General features: G+C 41.5%; 1 protein-coding gene across 2 annotated transcripts in view; it reads right to left on the bottom strand.

Annotated features, from left to right (window-relative positions):
- MTMR4 (myotubularin related protein 4) overlaps positions 1-16,563 on the bottom strand; it is a 309,719-nt gene that overhangs the window by 182,914 nt on the left and 110,242 nt on the right. For both annotated transcript variants that reach the window (XM_053706345.1, XM_053706344.1), the window contains 2 exons: positions 9,251-9,367; positions 7,975-8,057 (listed from right to left, as the gene is read on the bottom strand). In XM_053706345.1, the coding sequence (XP_053562320.1) occupies positions 7,975-8,057; positions 9,251-9,367 (200 nt within the window). The remainder of the gene's footprint in view (positions 1-7,974; positions 8,058-9,250; positions 9,368-16,563) is intronic.

The raw sequence follows: 16,563 nt of genomic DNA, 5'->3' as shown, positions 1-16,563 counted from the left end.
AAGACCAAGTCGCTGCCTTACATATCTGGTCAACAGAAGCCTCGTTCTTGAAGGCCCATGTGGAAGCCACAGCCCTAGTGGAGTGAGCTGTGATTCTTTCAGGAGGCTGCCGTCCGGCAGTCTCATAAGCCAATCGGATGATGCTTTTAAGCCAAAAGGAAAGAGAGGTAGAAGTCGCTTTTTGACCTCTCCTTTTACCAGAATAAACAACAAACATGGAAGATGTTTGTCTGAAATCTTTTGTAGCCTCTAAATAGAATTTTAGAGCACGGACTACGTCCAAATTGTGTAACAAACGTTCCTTCTTTGAAACTGGATTCGGACACAAAGAAGGTACAACTATCTCCTGGTTAATATTTTTGTTAGAAACAACCTTAGGAAGAAAACCAGGCTTAGTACGCAAAACCACCTTATCTGCATGGAACACCAGATAGGGCGGAGAACACTGCAGAGCAGATAACTCTGAAACTCTTCTAGCAGAAGAAATTGCAACCAAAAACAAAACTTTCTAAGATAGTAACTTAATATCTATGGAATGTAAAGGTTCAAACGGAACCCCTTGAAGAACTGAAAAAACTAGATTTAGACTCCAGGGGGGAGTCAAAGGTCTGTAAACAGGCTTGATCCTAACCAGAGCCTGAACAAATGCTTGAACATCTGGCACAGCTGCCAGTCTTTTGTGTAGTAAGACAGATAAAGCAGAGATCTGTCCCTTTAGAGAACTTGCAGATAATCCTTTCTCCAAACCTTCTTGTAGAAAGGAGAGAATCTTAGGAATTTTTATCTTATCCCATGGGAATCCTTTGGATTCACACCAACAGATATATTTTTTCCATATTTTATGGTAAATCTTTCTAGTTACCGGTTTTCTGGCCTGAACCAGAGTATCTATCACAGAATCTGAAAACCCACGCTTCGATAGAATCAAGCGTTCAATCTCCAAGCCGTCAGCTGGAGGGAGACCAGATTTGGATGTTCGAATGGACCCTGAACAAGAAGGTCCTGTCTCAAAGGTAGCTTCCATGGTGGAGCCGATGACATATTCACCAGGTCTGCATACCAAGTCCTGCGTGGCCACGCAGGAGCTATCAAGATCACCGAGGCCCTCTCCTGATTGATCCTGGCTACCAGCCTGGGAATGAGAGGAAACGGTGGAAATACATAAGCTAGGTTGAAGGTCCAAGGTGCTACTAGTGCATCTACTAGAGTCGACTTGGGATCCCTGGATCTGGACCCATAGCAAGGAACCTTGAAGTTCTGACAAGACGCCATCAGATCCATGTCTGGAATGCCCCATAATTGAGTTATTTGGGCAAAGATCTCCGGATGGAGTTCCCACTCCCCCGGATGGAATGTCTGATGACTCAGAAAATCCGCCTCCCAGTTTTCCACACCTGGGATGTGGATCGCAGACAGGTGGCAGGAGTGATCCTCCGCCCATTGAATTATTTTGGTCACTTCTTTCATCGCCAGGGAACTCCTTGTTCCCCCCTTATGATTGATATACGCAACGGTCGTCATGTTGTCTGATTGGAACCTTATGAATCTGGCCTTTGCTAGTTGAGGCCAAGCCCTGAGAGCATTGAATATCGCTCTGAGTTCCAGAATGTTTATCGGGAGAAGAGACTCTTCCCGAGACCATAGACCCTGAGCTTTCAGGGATTCCCAGACCGCGCCCCAGCCCACTAGACTGGCGTCGGTCGTGACAATGACCCACTCTGGTCTGCGGAAGCTCATTCCCTGGGACAGATGGTCCAGGGTCAGCCACCAACGAAGTGAGTCTCTGGTCTTCTGATCTACTTGAATCATTGGAGACAAGTCTGTATAGACCCCATTCCACTGTTTGAGCATGCACAGTTGTAATGGTCTTAGATGAATTTGTGCAAAAGGAACTATGTCCATTGTTGCAACCATCAACCCTACTACTTCCATGCACTGCGCTATGGAAGGACGAGGAACAGAATGAAGAACTTGACAAGAGCTTAGAAGTTTTGATTTTCTGACCTCTGTCAGAAAAATCCTCATTTCTAAGGAATCTATTATTGTTCCCAAGAAGGGAACTCTTGTCGACGGAGACAGAGAACTTTTTTTTCTATGTTCACCTTCCATCCGTGTGATCTGAGAAAGGCTAGAACTATGTCTGTATGAGCCTTTGCTTTTGACAGGGACGACGCTTGTATTAGAATGTCGTCCAAGTAAGGTACTACTGCAATGCCCCTCGGTCTTAGAACCGCTAGAAGGGACCCTAGCACCTTTGTGAAAATCCTTGGAGCAGTGGCTAACCCGAATGGGAGGGCCACAAACTGGTAATGCTTGTCCAGAAAAGCGAACCTTAGGAACTGATGATGTTCTTTGTGGATAGGAATATGTAGGTACGCATCCTTTAGATCCACGGTAGTCATAAATTGACTTTCCTGGATAGTGGGTAGAATCGTTCGAATGGTTTCCATCTTGAACGATGGTACCCTGAGAAATTTGTTTAGGATCTTCAAATCCAAAATTGGTCTGAAAGTTCCATCTTTTTTGGGAACTACGAACAGATTGGAATAAAATCCCATTCCTTGTTCCTTTATTGGAACTGGGTGTATCACTCCCATCTTTAACAGGTCTTCTACACAAAGTAAGAATGCCTGTCTCTTTATTTGGTTTGAGGATAAGTGAGACATGTGGAACCTTCCCCTTGGGGGTAGTTCCTTGAATTCCAGGAGATAACCCTGAGAAACTATTTCTAGCGCCCAGGGATCCTGAACATCTCTTGCCCAAGCCTGAGCAAAGAGAGAGAGTCTGCCCCCCACTAGATCCGGTCCCGGATCGGGGGCTACTCCTTCATGCTGTTTTGTTAGCAGCGGCAGGCTTCTTGGCCTGCTTACCCTTGTTCCAGCCTTGCATCGGTTTCCAGGCTGGTTTGGGTTGTGAGGCATTACCCTCTTGCTTAGAGGATGCAGAATTAGAGGCTGGTCCGTTCCTGAAATTGCGAAAGGGACGAAAATTAGACTTATTTTTAGCCTTGAAAGACCTGTCTTGTGGAAGGGCGTGGCCCTTTCCCCCAGTGATGTTTGAAATAATCTCTTTCAATTCTGGTCCAAATAGAGTTTTACCTTTGAAAGGGATGTTAAGCAATTTTGTCTTGGATGACACATCCGCTGACCAAGACTTTAGCCAAAGCGCTCTGCGCGCCACGATAGCAAACCCTGAATTTTTCGCCGCTAATCTAGCTAATTGCAAAGCGGCATCTAAAATAAAAGAGTTAGCCAATTTAAGTGCGTGAACTCTGTCCATAACCTCCTCATATGGAGTCTCTCTACTGAGCGACTTTTCTAGTTCCTCGAACCAGAACCACGCTGCTGTAGTGACAGGAACAATGCACGAAATTGGTTGTAGAAGGTAACCTTGCTGTACAAAAATCTTTTTAAGCAAACCTTCCAATTTTTTATCCATAGGATCTTTGAAAGCACAACTATCTTCGATAGGAATAGTAGTGCGTTTGTTTAGAGTAGAAACTGCCCCCTCGACCTTAGGGACTGTCTGCCATAAGTCCTTTCTGGGGTCGACCATAGGAAATAATTTCTTAAATATAGGGGGGGGGGGGGACAAAAGGTATGCCGGGCTTTTCCCACTCCTTATTTACTATGTCCGCCACCCGCTTGGGTATAGGAAAAGCGTCGGGGTGCACCGGAACCTCTAGGAACTTGTCCATCTTGCATAATTTCTCTGGAATGACCAACTTGTCACAATCATCCAGAGTAGATAACACCTCTTTAAGCAGTGCGCGGAGATGTTCTAATTTAAATTTAAATGTCACAACATCAGGTTCAGCTTGTTGAGAAATCTTTCCTGAATCTGAGATTTCTCCATCTGACAAAACCTCCCTCATGGCCCCTTCAGATTGGTGTGAGGGTATGACAGAACAATTATCATCAGCGCCCTCCTGCTCTTCAGTGTTTAAAACAGAGCAATCGCGCTTTCTCTGATAAGTAGGCATTTTGGATAAAAGATTTGCTATGGAGTTATCCATTACAGCCGTTAATTGTTGCATGGTAATAAGCATTGGCGCACTAGATGTACTAGGGGCCTCCTGCATGGGCAAAACTGGTGTAGACACAGTAGGAGATGATGTAGTATCATGTTTACTCCCCTCATCTGAGGAATTATCTTGGGCAATTTCATTATCTGTGGCAGTACTGTCCTTACTTTGTTTGGACACTATGGCACAATTATCACATAAATTTAAATGGGGAGACACATTGGCTTTCATACATATAGAACATAGCTTATCTGAAGGTACAGACATGTTAAACAGGCTTAAACTTGTCAACAAAGCACAAAAAACGTTTTAAAACAAAACCGTTACTGTCTCTTTAAATTTTAAACAGAAAACACTTTATTACTGAATATGTGAAAAAGTATGAAGGAATTGTTCAAAAATTACCAAAATTTCACCACAGTGTCTTAAAGCATTAATAGTATTGCACACCAAATTTCAGAGCTTTATCCCTTAAAATAATGGAACCGGAGCCGTTTATAAATTTAACCCCAAAGTTTATAAATGCAAATTGTCAGCATAAATATGAATAAAATGCCCAAATAAAGCAATCGATTTAGCCCATAAGAATGTCTACCAGTTTTTTAGCCCATAATAAGCCCTTTATTCAGTTTTTTAGCCCATAATAAGCCCTTTATTCTGTTTGTTTGACTAAGAAAATGGCTTACCGGTCCCCATGAGGGGAAATGACAGCCTTCCAGCATTACATGGTCTTGTTAGAAATATGTCTAGTCATACCTTAAGCAGAAAAGTCTGCTAACTGTTTCCCCCAACTGAAGTTACTTCATCTCAACAGTCCTATGTGGAAACAGCAATCGATTTTAGTTACTGTCTGCTAAAATCATCTTCCTCTCACAAACAGAAATCTTCATCCTTTTCTGTTTCAGAGTAAATAGTACATACCAGCACTATTTTAAAATAACAAACACTTGATAGAAGAATAAAAACTACATTTAAACACCAAAAAACTCTTAACCATCTCCGTGGAGATGTTGCCTGTGCAATGGCAAAGAGAATGACTGGGGTGGGCGGAGCCTAGGAGGGACTATATGGCCAGCTTTGCTGGGACTCTTTGCCATTTCCTGTTGGGGAAGAGAATATCCCACAAGTAAGGATGACGCCCTGGACCGGACACACCAATGTTGGAGAAAACGTTTTTTAAACACAGTCACAACAACTGCCACAGTCTATTGTGATTGTTACCCTCCTCAAACACGACTTTGAAGCCTTTTGAGCCCTTCAGAGATGTCCTGTATCATGCAGAGGGAAGCTGAATGTCTCTGTCAGTATTTTTAGCTGCACAGAAAAGCACTAAAATAGGCCCTTCCCACTTATATTGCAACAGTGGAAAGCTTCAGGAAACTGTTTCTAGGCAAAAATCAAGCCAGCCATGTGGAAAAAAACTAGGCCCCAATAAGTTTTGTCACCAAACATATATAAAAACGATTAACATGCCAACAAACGTTTTATATTACACTTTTATAAGAGTATGTATCTCCGTTAATACGCCTGATACCAGTCGCTATCACTGCATTTAAGGCTTAATTTACATTAATCCGGTATCAGCAGCATTTTTCTAGCAAATTCCATCCCTAGAAATATATTAACTGCACATACCTTATTGCAGGAAAACCTGCACGCCATTCCCCCTCTGAAGTTACCTCACTCCTCAGAATATGTGAGAACGGCAGTGGATCTTAGTTACTTCTGCTAAGATCATAGAAATCACAGGCAGATTCTTCTTCTAATGCTGCCTGAGATGAAACAGTACACTCCGGTACCATTTAAAAATAACAAACTTTTGATTGAAGTTAAAAAACTAACTATAATACACCACTCTCCTCTTACTACGTCCATCTTTGTTGAGAGTTGCAAGAGAATGACTGGATATGGCAGTGAGGGGAGGAGCTATATAGCAGCTCTGCTGTGGGTGATCCTCTTGCAACTTCCTGTTGGGAAGGAGAATATCCCACAAGTAATGGATGATCCGTGGACTGGATACACTTAACAAGAGAAAACAAGGTAGTAAATTGATGCTCATTATATATTTGGGGTAGAAAACACAAGTTTCTAGAAATATTTACATTGTCTGTACTACCTTAATTACCCTTGTTGCTAGAGCGTTCCCAATGCAGGCGTGTACAGTGAATCAATCTTATTAAAGAAGTCCCAGCTCACTTGAGAAAAATTTGTATCTTAAGGTATTAGATATTTTTTTTTATTATTATTTAATGAGGGATATAAATAAGAAAGACCAAAACTGCTCAATCTCTCGTTGGTTTTGGAATTAAGTGTACTTGCCATTAATGTCTAAATCGTTGCCATCCAAAGTGATTACACCCCTAAGTGAAAATGTCCAAATTTTCCCTCCCCGGTGTCATGTGACTCCGTGTTATACTAGTCACTGAAGTTCAACATGTCACCTCATGGCAAAGAACTCTCTGAGGATCTGAAAATAAGAATTGTTGCTCTACATAAAGATGGCCTAGGCTATAAGAAGATTGCCAAGACCCTGAAACTGAGCTGCAGCACGGTGGGCAAGACCATACAGCGGTTTCACAGGACAGGTTCCACTCAGAACAGGCCTCACCATGGTCGACCAAAGAAGTTGAGTGTACATGCTCAGTGTCATATCCAGAGGTTGTCTTTGGGAAATAGACGTATGAGTGCTGCCAGCATTGCTGCAGAGGTTGAAGAGGTGGGGGTCAGCCTATCAGTGCTCAGACCATACGCCGCACACTGCATCAAATTGGTCTGCATGGCTCTCATCCCAGAAGGAAGCATCTTCTAAAGATGAGGAACAAGAAAGCCCGCAAACAGTTTGCTGAAGACAAGCAGACTAAGGACATGAATTACTGGAACCATGTCCTGTGGTCCAATGAGACCAAGATAAACGTATTTGGTTCAGATGGTGTCAAGCGTGCGTGGCTGCAAACAGGTGAGGAATACAAAGACAAGTGTGTCTTGCCTACAGTCAAGCATGGTGGTGGAAGTGTCATGTTCTGGGCCTGCATGAGTGCTGCCGGCACTGGGGAGCTACAGTTCATTGAGGGACCCATGAATGCCAACATGTACTGTGACATACTGAAGCAGAGCATGATCCTTCGGAGACTGGGTCGCAGGGCAGTATTTGAACATGATAACGACCCCAAACACACCTTCAAGACGACCACTGCCTTGCTAAAGAAGCATCCTCAAACGGAAGGTGGGGGAGCTAACTTTCACTAGCTACGCTATGTCGTCATGGAGGAGTGGAAGAGGACTCCAGTGGCAACCTGTTAAGCTCTTGTGAACTCCATTCCCAAGAGGGTTAAGGCAATGCTGGAAAATAATGGTGGCCACAAAAAATATTGACACTTTGGGCCCAATTTGGACATTTCCAATTAGGGGTATACTCACTTTTGTTGCCAACGGTTTAGATATTAATGGCTGTGTGTTGAGTAATTTTGAGGGGACAGCAAATGTACACTGTTATACAGGCTGTACACTCACTACTTTACATTGTAGCAAAGTGTCATTTCTTTAGTGTTGTCACATGAAAAGATATAATAAAATATTTACAAAAATGTGAGGGGTGTACTCACTTGTGGGATACTGTATATGTATAAACAAAATTGTTAATCATTTAATTATTTTTTTTTAAAGTACACATAATTCCAAAACCAAAGAGAGATAATTGAGCAGTTTTGGTCTTTTCTTATTTATATCCCTCAAATAATGTGTGTGTGTGCTAATATTTAACAACAAAAAAATAAGTTGTTTTAGTTTTAATTGATTATTTGTTTAGAAACCGTAAATAAGTCTTTGTTTCTGCTTATTTTAGAAATGTTGTTGAAGTCAAATACATAAAACTGGTGCATTAATAAAAATGAACCAGTGGGTACAACTTAATATAAAACAATGGCCAAACACAAAAAAGCAGCACTGGGTACCTTACAACTTTTGAATCCTTGCAGATTATCTGCAGCTGAAACATGTCCCTGCTCTCCACAGTCTCAATCATCCTTAAAGGCACCTGAAGGGAATGAAAATGTTTTCAATTTAACATATACATTTAGTCCTATCACAAAAGTTAAAAGCAATCTTTTAAAGGAATAGTAGCATATTTTTTCATAGATATGTATTATATTACGCACAGGGATGCAAAGGGGTTTGCATACAAAGTCAAATTTTTAAAAGCTCTAACTGTCATTATTTAGATAAAAAAAATAATTGATTTTCAGTCCAGGGAGAGAGAACCCTAGAAAAAGTCTTAAAGGGAAACTGAACTCAATTTTTTTCTTTTGAGATTCAGATAGAGCATGCAATTTTAAGCAAATTTATAAATTTACACCTATTAGCAAATGTTCTTCATTCTCTTGGCATCTTTATTTGAAATGCAAGAATGTAAGTTTATATGCCGGCCCATTGTTGGTGAACAACCTGGGTTGTTCTTGCTAATTGGTGGATAAATTCATCCACCAATAAACAAGTGCTGTCCATAGATCTGGACTTTCTTTTTCAAATAAAGATAGCAAGAGAACAAAGACAAATTGATAATAGGAGTAAATTAGAAAGTTGCTTAAAACTGCATGCTCTATCTGAATCACGAAAGAAAAAAATGTGGGTTCAGTGTCCCTTTAACTATTGTTCATCTTAGCTCCCTTATCTGATTGTTTACTGTGTAGAACAGTGTTTCTCAAACGTGGTCCTGAAGTACACTGAACAGGCCAGATTTTCATTATAGCTGAACTAGAGCACAGGTGAAATAATCAGCTGATGGGTGAGAGCAGGTTAGTAACCATGGTTACTGATCAGCTGATTATTTTACTTGTGCTCAAGCTCAGCTATAATGAAAACCTAGCCTGTTGGGGAAACACTAGTGTAGAACGTTGAAGGGTCAGAGCTGAGCAAAATTGTTACAGTAAAAAGCAATCAGAATAAATAATGAAAAGTACATTAAATTTACTTCTCATAGGTAAATATGTCATGGGGAATTAAACTGTATTTAATGTACGTTTAATACATTGCTGAAAGTTCCACGCACCAGCTAGATCATTCCCAGAGAGCAGCAGTACTTATGGATTTAAATAAACAGCATCATTAGTATCAATGCTACAACAGGCCAGTAGCATATACCTAGATATAAGACTGATCCACACAGTGATTCCTACAACACCATACAGTAGAGGAGACAACAAGACTAGGAGATTGATCCCACTAACTTACATTGATGACAGAATCTTTGAACTTGATGTGGAGCCGGTAGTTTGAGATTGCTATAACAGCATCGTTTGCACTTCCTAGATACTCCACCCCTTCGCCTGGTAGTACCTGAAATGGTACCTAAAAAAGAGACAATTAAAGGCATGAGATGATAGCAATTGGTTTCACTTTCACTACAAAAACAAGAAAGTAAAACATTTACAAAAAAATTAAAAAACAATAAAATAGATTATGGTTATGACTATTTTACAATATATTTTATTTTTGGGTAATTTGGGGTTGTAATTTATTTTTTTAAATGTTCTGTATTTATTTCACAACTCTGGCACCATTTTACAACACTCCAGGCTATTTTTTAGTTCAGATAACCCAGAAGACCATATTCGCTGCAAGTTGCTGATTGATGGTTCTGCTGAAGCCCTAATGAGAACATATACAGTAAAAATAGAAGCACCTTGAACACCGGTTATAATGAAAAAGACTAGAAGTACTTGAACAGCTTCTGTAAAGGATTCATTCTATAAGGTGAATAAGCGCATTATTAGGCTGCAACGATTCCAGTATTTCAGCGACCTGAGCTGTAAAACCAATAGTACATTTTATTTTACACATTCCGTGTGCTGAAAACATTCTGATTCTATAGTCACAACTAATAATATCATTTTCTCACAATTTATATAAGCTGTGTCATAAAAGTCCCCCATAGCATTCACAAATGACAAGATGTGGCCTTTGATGGCTCAGCTTAACAATAGAGATTCTATCTAATTGATCCAAAAGGCCATTTGACAACAGGTTGTGTCTGCCTCAAAAGGCTTTGGATTCTCTTATACATCGATATATAAGGTTGCACACATTTTAATTTCTGACTTTTTTTTGGGGGGGGGGGGGGCACAAACTACGGCACACATTTGTATTTCTGCTTTTTCCCTGGGGCTGCAAAGGCTAGGCTAGAAACCTTAAAAAGGGACAGTCTACTCCAGAATTGTTATTGTTTAAAAAGATAAGATAATCCCTTTATTATCCATTGCCCAATTTTGCATAACCAACAGTGTTATATTTATATACTTTTTACCTCTGTAATTGCCTTGTATCTAAGCATCTGAAGACTGCCCCCTTATTTCAGTTCTTGTGACAAACTTGCATTTTAGCCAATCAGTGCAGACTCCTAAGTAACTCCACGGGAGTGAGAACAAAGTGATCTATATGGCACACATGAACTAGCGCTGTCTAACTGAAAAACTGTCAATAGGCACTGAAATAAGAGGTGGCCTTCAAGTGCTTAGAAATTAGTATATGAGCCTACCTAGGTTTAGCTTTCAGCAAAGAATACCAAGAGAACAAAGAAAATTTGATGATAAAAGTAAATGGTAAAGTTGTTCAAAATTGCATACCCTATCTCAATCATGAAAGTTTAATTTTGAATAGACTGTCCCTTTAAATAGACATTAAACACTAGGGGCTAGATTACAAGTGAAGCATTAATTTACCATTACAAGTGGCTGGTTATTGCTACCGCGAGCTTGTAATCTCATTTCCTTAAATGGTCAATCAATTTGAAGTTTACACATAAATTTAAAAGGGACAGGAAAACCCAAAATTTTATTCCATGATTTGGAGAGAACATACAATTTTAAAAAAAACTTTCCAATTTACTTCCATTATCAAATTTGCTTCATTCTCTTGTTATCCTTTGCTGAAGGAACAGCATTGCACTACTGGCAGCTAGATGAACACAGCTAGTTAGCCAATCACAAGAGACAAATGTGTGCAGGCACCAATTAGAAGCAGCTCCCACTAGAGTAGGATATGTGCGTATCAACAAGGGATACAAAAAGAACAAATCACATTTGAATTTAAAAGTGTATTAAAATGACATGCTCTATTGGAATCATGCAAGTTTAATTTTGACTTTCCTATCCCTTTAAGGGGAAAAAAGTCAGGGGGGGGGGGGTCATATAACCCCCTCTTGCCACCCCAGAAACTTAGTTCGGGCTAATTAAACACACTTCTATATCTACCATGTCTCTTTAAAACACAGAATCTTTGAAAATAGAGGACACAAATATATGAGTTATAAAAGCTCATGTCGTCATAGTTGTATGTCTGGGGAAAAAAATCTATTTGAGGTAAAAGTACATAATGTTTTCCAATCTTCATTTAACTGCCAACACAAAATTTTGCATTTCAGGGCTCTAATTTATAAAGTCACTTGTCAAATGTGTCTTTTACATTTTGTGCTCTCACGTCCCAGTATGCTATAGAGGAGAACAAAACTAGAATAATAGAGTCTTGATATTATGCCCAACTATAGCTCACTTCAATATTTTCCATCCTCTAGATTAAAGGAAGATTAAAGTCACAATCAAACTTTCAGGATTCCAAATGCTGCAAATGAGATCGCTGGTTAAAGGGATAGAAAACCCCAAAATTTTCTTTCATGATTTAGATAGAACATACAATTTTAAACAACTTTCCAATTTACTTTTATTATAAAAGTTGATTCATTCTCTTGCTATCCTTTGCTGAAGGAACAGTATTGCACTACTGGCAGCTAGCTGAACAATCTAGTTACCCAATCACTAGAGACAAATGTGTGCAGGCACCAATCAGCAGCTCGCTCCCACTAATGTAAGATATGTGTGTATTCATTTTCAACAAGGGATACCAAGCGAACAAAGTACATTTGAAAATAACTTAAATTATGCTTACCAGACAATTTTCTTTTCTTATGACAGGGAGAGTCCACAGCTGCATTCATTACTTTTGGGAATACAGAACCTGGCCACCAGGAGGAGGCAAAGACACCCCAGCCAAAGGCATAAATACCTCTCCCACTTCCCTCATCCCCCAGTCATTCTGCCAAAAGAACAAGGAACAGTAGGAGAAATATCAGGGTGAAAAAAAGATGCCAGAAGAACAAACATAAGGCCGCCCCATGAAAAAAAACACGGGCGGGAGCTGTGGACTCTCCCCATCAGAAGAAAAGAAAATTATCTGACAAGCATAATTTAAGTTTTTCTTCTTAAACGGGGAGAGTCCAGAGCTGCATTCATTACTTTTGGGAAATCAATACCCAAGCTTATAGAGGACACTAAATGCAAATGGGCGGGAACAAAAAGCTGGTCCAATCTGATGGCACCATAGCCTAACACAACCCTGATTCGCGATAAAAAAATACTTCAACAGAAGAACAAAAATATGTAAAGAGGACAAGGTAACTGCCCAACAATTAGAACCATAAGGATCCCAAGTCAGATATCACTCTAAATTCTGGTCTCCACTGAGTCCAAAAGCCTCTGAGGAGACAATAGTCCCGCTCTCTAGAAGCATACAAATAAAAACTTCTCCATGGACAATGGAAAGGGAAACAACAAACAAACTCCCACACCACATACTCCCTATCGAAAGAAGGGAAGAAACAGATAAGGTCCGAAAGAACCTCCGGAACAATCCACGAAGATTCTGGGACAAACATAGAGAGAAGTCCCTAGCATAACTCGAAAAGAGCGGCACCCAGGCTGCAAGAGGACAAAGTCCCGTAGAAAATATTCCGACGGAGGAGAGCAAAGAAAGAAAAAATTCCAGATCACCTCCTACATGGATCCAAAAGGATCCAATGGAAAGCCTTAACCAGAACGACAAAAAAGAAGAACAAGACTACCTGACCATAGTCAGCAAACTAGTATAGAGAAACTGAACACCCGTAGGTCATAAAAAAAAAACACCCCGGGAGCAGAACAGGAACGGAAAAGTAACATCCGTGTACACCACAAACTAAAGCTGCCGGCTTCCATCAGATAGGCAGTCAGACGAAAAATCAAACCATAGTAACAAGCCAACCAAGTAGCCAGTACACCTGCACCAAGACAGTTAGTCCTGGAAAAGGAACAAGCGAAAAAACGAAGAAAGCAGGGCGGACCAACTCCCCCCCTACTAGAAAACGGGGTAAGGGAGGACAACACCCTGACCAATAAGGAAAAAACAAAATCTCGCTACGGGAAGGTTCCCAAACCAACTTCAAGGCCTCCCATCCTAAGTAAGGATCCTTCGGGAGACAAGATACGTGGTCGATCCCCAACAGAGCAGTCAGAATTCCTGACCCCTACTCCGATCGAACAGTCCCACAGAAGCGACTGTCAACGTCCCAAGTAAAAGAGTGATTAAACATCTCAGCATCGACTAGGCCCAGAGATCAGATAAGGGATCTCTAACCACAAATTCCTAAGAAAAGGAAGCAGGCACCTACATCCAGAGAAACTAACTCTGGATCCAGGATAACCATCCTCAGAAACCCTTAGAAACCCAAAGGGAAGATAGACTGCAGACAAGAGAAGCCCTCAGCCCACTGAACTTGAAGAGAGTCAGATGAGGAAAACTACCTCAGGAGGAGCTAATGGTATAGACGCAGTAGCCAGATCCTTCCAACTAAAAGGAAAACACAGAAAACAAACAGGAATATTCTAGTAAAGAACTTTCCAGAATTTCCATCTCTCCAGAAGAGAGAGCAAGAACCGCCTCAGAAACAAAACCAAGAGTGCCTAAGGACCGGCCCTCCGCCTGACAGACCCAACACTAGAAAATCTTGAAAACAAGTAACCGAAATGCCAAGTCAGAAACAATGATTAGGTTAAAAAAAAAAAAAAAAAAAGGACCCCCAAAACCGGGAGCCAAATCAAGACCAAAAAACAACCACAAAGTTACCTGGAAATGAAAAATTGCATCCAAAGGATGCAAGCCATACCCCCATGGGGTCTGGAATTCTGATCTCTCATGAAGTATCCAAAAGTAAAATAACCCCCACAAAGTCTGCAGTCGAAGGAAGGACCCAAAGAGATCAGAACTCCATGAGAGAGAACACAACAGTCTCTAAAGATCCGGACCAGTTACGCCCTCAAAAAAACTACAGCTCAGGGAATCAACGAATGAACGAGACTCCTAAAACTGCTAAGGGTAGGCAGCAAGAGAGACTGCGTAAGAATCCCCCAGATCCCTAAGAAAAACGATCAAGAAAGGGGATACTGCAAGGACAAAACAAAAACAAAAACAAAAAAACGGTCCCTAAAAACCTAGTCTCTGCAACTAGAAAACCGAAAGTCCTACCCCAAAGTGCAAGGGTAAACAAAAGCATAGCAATCCTCAAAAATGGAGAGAAACACTGGCCAAAGAGAGTACCAAGAAGTACCAATAGGGGGGGAAACATTGCCCCCTAAACCAGGCACAGGAGATCTCCAAGCAGACAACTGATCCTTCCCAAGAAGGTAAGACTCTAGCTCGTATCCAAGGACCTCAGAAGCAACAAATAAACTGACAAAGCAGAATTCGTAATCCTAGCAAATGCAGGGACAAAAAACCCTAGTAACCTAGGACCAGCCTGATATCCAGGATATAAAGGCCTATAACTTGTAGAAAAAAACAAGAAAAACAACCTAGGAACAAGAGGTAACAAACATAGTACCCCAACAGGACCAGCCTGGTGTCAAAGATACAAAATGTCTAGTAAAACCACAAAAGAACAGAGTGGACTGGTACCCAAACAGGACTAGCCTGCAGACCAGAATACAACCGAAACTGTTCAAAGGCTAACAGAAAACTCTAAACCCTAGCAGGGCAAGAATTAAACAAACTGACAAGTGACAGACAAATAAGCCCCGAGGCCTAAACACACGTTATTCTGAATCTATACGCAAAATCCATCGCCGACGGGGCATTTGAAGGCACAAACCTGATGGTAGTGTACCCCTGAAGCCTCAGAGGGAACCGCTCCCCCCAGAGAAAATACCCAACTCAATTGGCACCCCCATGTGAAGAGGACACTGATAAGCTTCTAGCTGGCCCTCAAGCTGTAATCGCGCCAATGCCAAGAATATTGCCATGCGCAAGCGAGCCGCAACCTCTGGAGAAAATAAACCTCCTTCCGGAGAAGGGGCAACGGTATTTGGAACAACTGCCTGTGTAGGAACAGAAATTGCTAGGGAACAAGCCTCACGGGACACAGAATCCTCAGAGGTGGATGGCTCAGAGGTCTCTAATCTCTCTCCAGAGGAAGAAAAAAGCACCCTATTACGGCATACGGAACATAATTGATTGGGCTGGATTACCCGGGCCTCCATACAAGGAAACAGAATCTAAATTTGAGAAATCCTCCTCAGAAAATTAGTTCTCCATAATTTGACCAGACAAATTTTGTACAAAAATAACTGGCACCTCACACCCCCAATGGCTGCGGCACTCACCACCTCCTTTGACCCAGACAAGCAGAGAATAGACCCTCTCTACCGACCCTCGGTTAAGAATACGGAAATGGAGACCAAACAACGTGACCACGCCCGGTCACGAGGTGCAACCTACAGGTCAAGGAAAAGCACGCCAGTCCCAATAAGAAACTGCGAAGCTCAAAAAAACTTGTATGGTCCGTAAAAGCTGAGCCCAAAATCCAAACACATCAGCAAAAGCGGCACCTGACACCCCCAATGGCTGGGGCACTCACCACCTCCTATGATTAGACCTCTGCGGACTAGAAAATTTCCTTCGCCACACGGTAGGGAATGCGGAAATGGAAAACGGAATGGAACCACGCCCAAACACAAGGTGAACCGTACAGTTCAAAGAAGTGTGCCCAACCAAAAGGCTGCGTCACTTCCAAAGGCCTCAATGTTCCAAACCACGACCCCATAAACATCACACATAAGCAGGTAGAATCACATAACAAACATGATTATAAACCCCCCTGTTCAATAACCCCCCTCAGGAGATATTAATCCTCGATTCCAAGATACTACAAGAGACTCACTGAGACCCTTATGATAAGTTAGACCCGCAAGGTGGTAGCCTCTCGGGAAAACATTTGCATTACAGTACATTGATGAATAAAGTAAAATGAAACTATCTTAGCGGAATCTACGCCGTGTTACAGAAACGCAGCCTTTCAAGTGTGACGGATAGTAGCATTATCTCAGCCATGGACTTGAGAGAAGAAAGCAGGCAGCGGAGCGAAGTTCGACAAAGCCAATTGCTTGAGGTGCTGTTAATCTGAGTCGGGATGGTTTTGCAGAAAGACTCTCCCTGCATCTCCGGACTTACTTTTACCCAAGCCCTCACTGAGAGACTTAAATTACTTACAGAATTACTTAAAACTCCTGTCCCATGCCGAAGAGTACTACCCTCCATAAGAGACAAAAATATATAAATAAATAAATTCTGACACTTCTCTGCCAACCTCCTGGGACGAAAGGCAAAGAATGACTTGGGGATGAGGGGAGTGGGAGGAGTATTTAAGCCTTTGGCTGGGTTGTCTTTGCCTCCTCCTGGTAGCC

Source organism: Bombina bombina, chromosome 3 (assembly GCF_027579735.1).
Source record: "Bombina bombina isolate aBomBom1 chromosome 3, aBomBom1.pri, whole genome shotgun sequence".
NCBI classification, from domain to species: Eukaryota; Metazoa; Chordata; class Amphibia; order Anura; family Bombinatoridae; genus Bombina; species Bombina bombina.
Note: the sequence above shows the minus strand (reverse complement) of the source record. Positions and strands in the feature narration are given on the sequence as shown.